General features: G+C 43.4%; 1 protein-coding gene across 1 annotated transcript; it reads left to right on the top strand.

Moving 5' to 3' along the window:
• The first annotated feature begins 1,313 nt into the window (after positions 1-1,313).
• On the top strand, positions 1,314-10,008 carry arhgap35b (Rho GTPase activating protein 35b). Its single transcript, XM_020630221.3, has 7 exons — positions 1,314-1,972; positions 3,845-7,750; positions 8,104-8,245; positions 8,586-8,663; positions 8,849-8,980; positions 9,212-9,317; positions 9,447-10,008. The coding sequence occupies exons 2-7, from the start codon at positions 4,031-4,033 to the stop codon at positions 9,856-9,858; spliced, it is 4,590 nt and encodes a 1,529-aa protein (XP_020485877.1). The 5' UTR covers positions 1,314-1,972; positions 3,845-4,030; the 3' UTR covers positions 9,859-10,008.

The following is a 10,008-nucleotide window of genomic DNA, read 5'->3' as shown; positions in this document are numbered from 1 at the left end:
CCTTTTAGGGGAAGTCTAAAGGATAAAGCAGATTTGCGCATCCGAACTGTTTGATCTATTCCTGTCCAATTAATCCGCTCAGAACCCCTCAGATTCATCTTGCGGTCATTCCAAGGGTCCTGGCCCCCTTATTGTGAAAAACTGAACTACCTAACTGCTGCAATAGTAGCTTTACTTTAGCGACCCTTATAGAATTGCAAAATAATGCATCAGTATTAACAAGTTAATAATGTGTCACATGTCTCATCAGTGTTGGTTTTCTGCAAAGTGGGTACTTTTTCTATAAATAGACTACTTTCAAAAAATGAAGGTGATAATACCAATTTCATATAGCCTAATGGTGTTCATTATATCGGTAGACTATTGAATAGTATGTTTCTGCTGGTGATACAACTTGCCTATTCTTGAGTAAAAATATGTTGTAGGCATTTTGATAATTCAAATGAACTCCAAAAGCTTGCTTCAGGTTACTTCCTGGGCCTGGAAGCCTACAAAGTAAGCCTATATGGTTAAATAGTTAATCTCAGACACAGAAATGGGAGTTTGTGACCATGGAAAACTAATTCTTAAATGTAGCAGTGATTTTGAAAAAAAACAAACAAACATAAATACAAGCATATTGGGTCACAGTAGCCCACTAAAAAGTTTGTTCTCTCTTTCCCTCTCTCTTTCAGACAGTCAAAATCAAGATGACATGATGTTACAATTGGCAACTAGCCTAGCAGATGATGTTAGTGAATTAAAAGATATTGCTAACACTAGAAAGTTGCAAACATTTCTTGCCTGTTTAAAAGTTACAGGACAATGTCTTTTCCAAAAGAAAGCTAACTTAATCAAGTAGCCCTCTGCAAAAACATGTAGAAGCCTATGTGTAAAATAGCCTGTCAGGTAAGGATAATTGCAACCTACATGAATATATTCACCTTTAATACGTTTTACTCAAATACTGAGGACGTTTCAAATATGATGAAAGTTTGTGTAATAATTTAGTAAATAATTAAAAGTTAGCCTACAAGAAGAGCTGATGACAAATTGACATTTTGTTAGCTATTATTGTTTTTAAATGCACACTTTACTGAAGGCAACAAGAGGGGATGCAACCGCATTTTAAAACAGAAAAACCCGAAATATAAGCAACGTATTACTGGTCAAGCACAATTATCTCATGAATTAGGATGTTTAAACTCCGTGTCTTTGGTCATGTGTTATTTTATGACTTGTGAAACACATTACTTAAGAGATACGACTCCAGCACTGCTGAGCTGAGCTTGAGAGCAGAGCTTGCTGCAGTTGTGTGAGGGCGCCGCTGGGTGAGTCCCTCTCTCCGCTGCCTCTGTCTCCACAGCTCCTTTTTCCCAAAGAAAAGAAGACGAGAACTAGGTCCGGGGAGGAGGGCCGCCGCCATTATCGGAAAGCTGGCAGAAATACCACTTTCACACACGCAATCTGCTCATAAATTCACCGGGACGTGAACAATTTCTGTTGCGGTAAGGAGCACGATTTGAGACGAGACGCCACGGCGATTGCAACAAACTCAACGTTGTCTCGTGTGCGCCACCGGCCCAGCGTTAATGTGGGCACAACAATGGACAGAATAATTATTGAAAAGGCAACGTGGTGAACCGAGGAAGAAGACGGCTATGCAGATTTAATACGCCTGAAAATCCTAATGAGGAGAGACCCTTGCAAGAACAAAATTGGATTGTTCTTTCATCTGGGATATTTATTTCGTCATTCCCCGTGTTTAAATGCGAAGAAAACAGCGGCGCTTGAGCAAGTAGATTCAAGGCACGGACAATGGACATTTAAATGAAATTACCTCATTGCACACGTTGTTTTTATTATCAGTATTATCTGAAGTGAGACGATCCATAGTGTGTTCTGCGGCTTTATGCAACTGCACATCAGGCGGCGAGGGCTGCGGCAAGAGCTGGCCTGACAGATGCGAGAGGAGAAAGGGAGAAATGCGATGGTATGTACCCTGCATGCTCTGTCCTCGTCTTTATGGGCCATTACCTAGTGAAGCTGTCGAGTGCTGCACCCTGGACAGCTGAGTAAATAAATTCTGTTTAAACGTAGTCGGCGTGGAAGGCGGTGGGCTATACTAGATTTCGGCTCTGCAATTTCATTATGTAGACAGCAAGGCCTGGCGTGGTCAGCCCCTCTCTGTGTGCACCCTAAAGCCCATGGTAACTGTTAATCCTTTGCTAAACATATAAGGTTGCAGAATCTTATCTAGGTAAGTGGGTTATGTGAGTGAGACAGCTTATGGTACACTTTGGTAAACTGTGTTCTGGAAATGCTAGAGGGGGCAGTTTGGTTGTTTTTTTATTTGCGGTGAACTTGTCTGTTCATTTGACTATCAGGCCTTGCTCAGCTGAGCGGTGTCGACTGCCCATGGTATGCTTTTTGACCCTGCTGGAAGCTGTGTGTTTCTCATGTGTGGACGCTTCATACGACACGTTATTATTGTTTCACAATGACTATAATTTCCCCCTTTGTCATGTTTCACTTCAGTCATATTTTGCACATTTTAGATTTTGCATTTGATAATTGTTAACCCTTGAATTATGCAGCTGTATATCAGAATTGCACCATTGGCATTGTGTGGTCACATTAGACAATGCTGTAAGAAAGGGATCATAACTTCGGATGTCTTTACGGGGTGACCAAGTTCTGTGTCCCCTGCCAAACCCTGTGCAAGTGTGTGGCTCTTTTGAATAAGTCCTCCATCCAATCACTATTTTGTTTGGTGATCAGTTCATAAAAACTGAGGGGCCAACAAAAAAGTAATTTGCATGCTTGTCGCCTAAATCATTGATCAGCCGACTTTGTCGTTTTAAATGCACCACTCCCAAATGTTCTTTCATCATCAATGTAGTCCATGTCTGATATTATGAAGATGGATCTTAAGATGATCAGACTAGAGCTGATGTGTTGATTAGCGGATAAGTTGATGGGAACTGTAACCCTTTTGGTATGAAAATACGATTTTAAAAGTTTTTTTTTTTTATGATGATGCCAGAAAATAGTTCAGCCTGTCACATCTTTATCTCTGCCATTTGTCATAGTTTTCAATAATACTGAAGATATTACCTTGGGATTTGCACTGTTGGTCAGCAAGAATATTTAACTATGCCACATTTGTTTTTGGCATTTTATGGAATTAATTATGTGAGATAATGATTTGCTGATAAATTACACACATTTGCATCGTAATGGATAATAATTCTTCCACCGTTGTGAGAAAATGTTAACTTTACTTTCAACATTTTGTACATCCAATTTTGACAGGAGATTGTGACTTGTTGACATAACTGAAGCTATAACACTAAATTCATTAATCTTTTGTGGCAGCTAGATATGGTGTCAAATACTTGTTTGGAAACAGCTTGGTTTGTACAATAGTAATATGAATGCTCTTATTACATTTTATGCTGACCAAAGTGAAACTACATCAGATGAACTTATTTGGTATACAAAATAAAGTGCCATGAAATGGAATAAAATTAGCCTATTGTCATTATCCTAGGCTTTAATTATGCCAGATAACTGAATTATCAAAGGATAAAGATAGAAAAAGGTCAAATGTAAGTTGACAGACATTTCTAAAGGCTATTTTGAATATTTTGTAGGCAAAACTATTGTCAGTAAGTCAGTTTCCATATTTAGTAGAAGTTTTTAACCATGATTTTTTAAATTGTATATCAGTATTTTCTTTGTCTGATATTTGCACAGTTTTTTTATTTTCTTTGTCTTTTGCCTTTTAATGATACATTTTTATATGTTGATTTTCCAGATTGTCTGATTACTTTGTTTTTTGTATTTTTGTGTTTTCTTACAGGATCTGATTCGTACAAGGAATACATGAAGGACTCTACTCGTATAACTGGACTGCTATTTATTAAATTGAAGGCCAGCAGAAGAAAGTGAAATCTGATCTCCTGTGGATCAGCAGCTTTATGGACAAACATTCAAGTGAACTCCTTTACACAGTGCCTGTTTATGGCAGGATGAGCTTCAGCAGGCTATGATGGCGAAAAAGCAAGATGCCCGATCGCCCATTTACAACCTCATTGTGGTGGGTTTGTCAGGAACTGAAAAAGAAAAGGGGCAATGTGGGGTTGGAAAGTCCTGCTTGTGTAATAGGTATGTGCGGCCCAGTGCTGATGACTTCTATCTCGACCACACATCAGTGTTGAGCACCAGTGACTTTGGGGGTCGAGTGGTTAATAATGATCACTTTCTGTTTTGGGGAGAGGTGTCACGGGTTCTGGAGGAGGGGCCTGAGTGCAGGATGCATGTTGTGGAGCAAACTGAATTCATTGATGACCAGACATTTCAGCCACACCGTAGTACTGCTATGCAGCCCTATATCAAACGGGCTGCTGGAACCAAGCTGGCCTCAGCAGAGAAGCTCATGTACTTCTGTACAGATCAGCTGGGCCTGGAGCAAGACTTCGAGCAGAAACAAATGCCTGAGGGCAAGCTGCAGGTCGATGGCTTCCTGCTTTGTGTTGATGTCAGCCGGGGCATGAACCGAAATTTTGACGACCAGCTGAAATTTGTCACAAACCTGTACGGTCAGCTCAGCAAGACTAAGAAGCCCATTGTTCTGGTCCTCACCAAATGTGACGAAGGAGTTGAACGCTACATCAAAGATGCACATACATTTGCTATCACAAAAAAGAGTCTGCCAGTAGTTGAGACATCTGCACGTTCAAATATAAACGTTGACCTTGCTTTCCTCACTTTGGTTCAGCTTATTGATAAGAGCAGGGGGAAGCCCAAGATCATTCCTTATTTTGAAGCCCTGAAACTACAAAGTCAGCAGATAGCTTCAGCCAAGGATCGCTATGAATGGCTAATTAACCGTATAGTAAAGAACCACAACGAAACCTGGATAAACACTAGTCGACGCATGAACACCTCACCAGAGTACAAAGAATATGTTTTCTTGGAGGGAACAGCAAAATGCAAGAAGCTTTTTCAACAGCATGTCTACCGTCTGAAGCAGGAACATATTGAGAGGCGTCGCAAAATATACCTAAGCACTCTTCCCTTAGCACTTAGTTCTCTGGTGCCTGACCTGGATGAGATAGATCAGCTGAGCTGGTCTGGAGTGCAGAAGGTCCTGGAGTCCAAGCAGCACTTTGCCCACTGGTTTGTTGTTCTGGAAGACTCGCCATGGGAGGATACGTCTCACATTGATAACATGGAAGATGAGAGAATCCCTTCAGACCTACTGGAGACTGGTGAAGCAGAGGATATATTCAATGCACACCTGGAACATCTGCGTAATGAGTGCAGACGTGCAGAGATGAGGCTGGAGTTTAAACAGAAGTTGGCTTCCTCTCCCTTTGTCACACCTGGTAAACCATGGGAGGAGGCCCGCAGCTTTATCATGAATGAAGAGTTCTATCAGTGGCTTGAGGAGCCAGAGTACTTGGACCTGTACAACAGGCATCAGAAAGAGATAATTGACCGTGCTAAAGAAGACTTCCAGGAGCTCTTACTGGAGTACTCTGAGCTGTTCTATGAGCTTGAGGTGGATGCCAAGCCCAGCAAGGAAAAAATGGGGGCAATCCAGGAGGTTTTAGGGGAGGAACAGCGATTCAAGGCGCTGCAGAAGCTTCCAGCTGAAAGAGATGCTTTGGTTTTGAAGCATATCCACTTTGTCTATCACCCTACCAAGGAGACCTGCCCTAGCAGTCCTCACTGTGGAGACTCCAAGATTGAACAAATATTAGCTTCACGTTTCCCCACTTGTTACCCTTTTTTTGATTTGAAAGCTCATTTTGGAGACAACAAGGCTGACAGGATTAACCTTGTCATACTTGGGAAGGATGGACTGGCCAGAGAATTCGCCAACGAGATTAGGGCTCTCTGCACAAATGATGACTGGTATGTGTTAGACGGGAAGATGTATGAACTGACACTGCGTCCAATCGAAGGAAATGTACGCCTTCCAGTAAACTCTTTCCACACCCCCACTTTCACCCCTCATGGATGTCTGTGTCTGTACAACTCAAAAGAGTCTCTCTCCTATGTGATCGAAAGCCTTGAGCGACTAAGGGAATCAACTTTAAGTCGAAGGGATAGCCAGCTAGCACAGCTGCCAACATCTCTTCTCTTGGTCACTAAAAGGGGTGTAGGGTCATATGTGGACATAGGTGGAGAAACTGCCTTAAACCTTATTACACAGGGACACCAAGTTGCAAGGAGACTACAGTGTAGCTTTTTAGACCCAGCCTCCCCTGGTGTGGGCTATGGCCATAATGTCAACGAGACTCAAATCAACCAGGTGCTGAGGGGCCTATTGGATATCAGAAGGAGCACATCTTTTAGTAGCAGCTCTCCACCCCTCCTGCCTGAGCCTCCAGGTCTGAGAGACTCTCCACATCAGCCGGCCCCTGATGCAGACCTTCGCATTGTCATGTGCTTAATGTGCGGAGATTCCTACGACATCGAGCAGCTCCTGTCCCCTTTCCTAATGCATCAACATTGCAGGCCTATGTCCAATAGTGGCACCTCTGTATTGCTAGAACAGACAATTGGTGGACACAAGCTGGCAATAGAGCTCTCTCTGCTTTCGTACCACGCCTCCTTCACTTTGCGGAAGAGCAGGTTAGTACACGGCTACTTTGCTGTGTACTCTGTCTCAAGAAAAGCCTCCCTGGAGACCCTCTGTGCCTTCTTATGTGAGGTTCAGGACATCATCCCAGTTCAGCTGTTGGCAGTGGGAGATAGCCAAGCAGAGCTCACCGACAGCGACTATGCCTGTGAACAGCTGATTCAAGGGGAGGAGCTTGCCCATGAGATTGAGGGTCGTTTCAATAGTCTGATCTGTGGATCTGGGGGAGTGGTTGGAGGCATGCACAGGATAGAAATGTTCCATTCTTTCTTGATGGAGGTGGTTGAGAAACGCAACATTGTTGAGGCCACACACATGTACGATAATGTCGCTGAAGCATGCACCAATGAAAATGTGTACTCCCCACGCTGCAGTTCTCCCAGTCCCGTCACCATGTTTTTGGATTCAGAGGATGATGTAGAGCCATCACCACCGTACTATGACGGCACACTCTCTTCTCATAGTGGGGGCTACAACCTGCCTGACTTGGATTCCAGTGACATCTCTGTCATTTCTGACATCAGAGACTTTGAAAACAAGCTTAACAACAAGGTACCCCCACAAGTGAGAGTGAAACCAGGTGTCACTTTTGACTTCCGGAAGGTGAGCCGTAACCCATACATTGATACTCTAGGCCACCGGCGCTCCCTGCCCTCTGCTGTTACCTGGGTTCCTGGTGGGGATGTGGGCTATGATCCCTCAGACTATGCTGAACCCATTGATGCTGTTTCAAAACCCCGCCCAAGCAACGAAGAGATCATCTACTCGGTTCCACATGACAGTACACAAGGAAAAATCATCACTATCCGTAACTCCAACCGGATGCACTCCAATGGAAATGGCTCAGATAGCGAAGCAGACAGTAGCTCTCTGGAGAGAAGGAGGAAGTTCTCAGCAGCAGGGGTAAAGCCTCGTCTTTATCGTGACCGCTCCAAGCGGCTTGGCAAATTCAGCAGTTTCCGTACAAGCTTTATAGGCAGTGATGATGAGATGGGAGCCCTTCAGAAGTCCAAGGAAGATGACTATGGGACACTCAAAGGTGAAAGTCTTGTTAATGAGGAGATTGAAGACCCAAAAAAGAGGAATATCCTGAAGAGCCTGCGACGGACAGCCAAGGTGTGTATTATACCACTTTTTTCTTTATTTCTTGTTCAAGTCTTATTTTCTTTTACTTGTCCACAATGTAATGCATTGAGTCTGTTCTGTTTTTCAACTGATTTCTTAGTAATTGCTCTTGTGAATTATCTTTTAGTAATTTTTAGATGTACAGTGGTTCTACCAGAGATAGTATACATATTTTTAAACTTCGGAAATGTCTTCAGGAGGATATGAACAAAGCAAGGAACTCCTGGTTTGCCTCGATGGGCTACAACTCGTTTGTTAGAATCAAATGAGTGCCAGTTAGAATCAAGAAATCAGAAATCCTTTTTCTGAAAGACTGATGAGTCCTCTTTCTTTCTTCTACACAGAAAACAAGACCAAAGGCCCGTCCAGCTATTCCCAAGCCCATGGAGAGCAGTTACTTTGGAGTCCCCCTTGTCAGTGTGGTGTCCCCAGACAGACCTATCCCGCTTTTTATTGAGAAGTGTGTCCGCTTCATTGAGACTACAGGTTAGTTTGTTTATTTTTTAATTCCTTTAACCTTTCATAGTGTGCCACTGTGCATGAGGTCTGTGCAAATCTGATTACAATATTGACAGTGGTCATTTATCTGTTGTTATTTTACACAGGTAAATATGATATTGGTGGTGTACCTATCATAATATCTTTTAAATCATATTCCACCTGTTCATTACTGCAATGTTATATAAAAGTAATTCATGGATTTTTTCACTCATAAACCCTGAACACTACCAGCATCTGTATTGTCATGTCTGTTTGCGATGTAGCTAATAAAGTGTTTCCAGCCGTGCCCCCATGTCTTTTCACTGCTACACTCTTTTTCCTTTAGGCCTGAATACAGAGGGTTTGTACCGCGTGAGCGGCAACAAGTCAGAGATGGAAAGCATGCAAAGGCAGTTTGAACAGGGTGAGTTGCCGATCTAACTTATTTGAACCAGCTGTTTGACATACAATTATGTGGATGTCTGATCAAAACATAAACAAGAGATTTACTAAAGGAGTTACATGCAGCAGATTGTTCACTCCTGATGACAGCTACTTTTGATTGGTGTATTCTCGCTGCTCTCTTTAACTCTCTTTCTCTCTGTGCAGACCATGGATTAGACCTAGTAGAGAAAGACTTCTCCATAAACACTGTGGCTGGAGGCCTCAAAAGCTTCTTCTCTGAGCTGCCTGAGCCCCTGGTGCCTTGCGCTCTGCAGGTGGACCTATTGGATGCTTTCAGTAAGCAAATACTGCTGGGCTGGGAGGGTCTTTATTAGAACATAAAAAGATTATTTCTTTAGGAGGGAAGGGTAGGTTGTTGCAGACCTGCTCTGCTCTCTTTGGGATGTTTTAGTGCTGCTAAGAATTATTATAATGGTGGTGTAGAGGGACATTTCAACTTTTAAGTTACCCTTTGAACAGGTCTTTGATGAGGTCTCTGTTTTAATTGTAACTCTTTTCTCTGTGCAGAAATCAATGACAGAGAACAGAGGCTATACACTATGAAGGATGTCCTGAGGAGGTTCCCCAGGGAGAATTATGATGTCTTCAAATATGTACTGAGCCACTTACACAAGTAAGTCCCCTGTCTGCTGTTTAAATCCCTTTCATGGATTTGTGGGTCTTCTGCAGTAGACACCCATCTGTTTTTCTGCACTTGATGATGAGAATGAATAATTAGTGTCTATTTGTGTGTTTTTCCCAGGGTGAGCCAGCTGAACAGGCTGAACTTGATGACCAGTGAAAACTTGTCCATCTGTTTCTGGCCCACACTTATGAGGCCAGACTTCACCACTATGGACGCTCTGACTGCCACCCGCACCTACCAGACAATCATCGAGACCTTCATCCACCAGTGTGCATTCTTCTTCTACAACCAGCCCCTCCTGGACTCCCCCACTGGCCTGGCGGGTCTTCCTGCCTCGCCCACCACCACCCTCAGTGGGAGCTCTGCCTATTCTTGTTACCGCTCCTCCCCTCCCCACACCACCACTCACTTCAGCCCTCTGCAGCAGTCCCCACCCACCACCCCCCAGTCTCCCCTGCAGTCTCTGCTCCCGCCACTCCACCAGCATCCCCACTCCCACCATTCCCCAGCCGAACAAGAGACACTGTGATAGAGGGTGAAACCATGTGTGCCCATGATGATGCTGGACCTTATCACCAACACACACACACACACACACACACACACACACACACACACACACACACACACACACACACACACACACACACACACACACACACACACACACACACACACA

Source organism: Labrus bergylta, chromosome 14, assembly GCF_963930695.1.
Source record: "Labrus bergylta chromosome 14, fLabBer1.1, whole genome shotgun sequence".
NCBI lineage: Eukaryota > Metazoa > Chordata > Actinopteri > Labriformes > Labridae > Labrus > Labrus bergylta.
The sequence above is the reverse complement of the archived record's forward strand: the minus strand, read 5'-3'. Positions and strand labels throughout refer to the sequence as shown.

Excerpts from the sequence above, each read along its gene's own strand:
- arhgap35b (XM_020630221.3), top strand. The coding sequence starts at position 4,031 with ATGATGGCGAAAAAGCAAGATGCCCGATCGCCCATTTACAACCTCATT. Across the intron at positions 7,751-8,103 it reads GCCTGCGACGGACAGCCAAG|AAAACAAGACCAAAGGCCCG; the intron begins GTGTGTATTATA and ends TCTTCTACACAG. Across the intron at positions 8,981-9,211 it reads GGACCTATTGGATGCTTTCA|AAATCAATGACAGAGAACAG; the intron begins GTAAGCAAATAC and ends TTCTCTGTGCAG.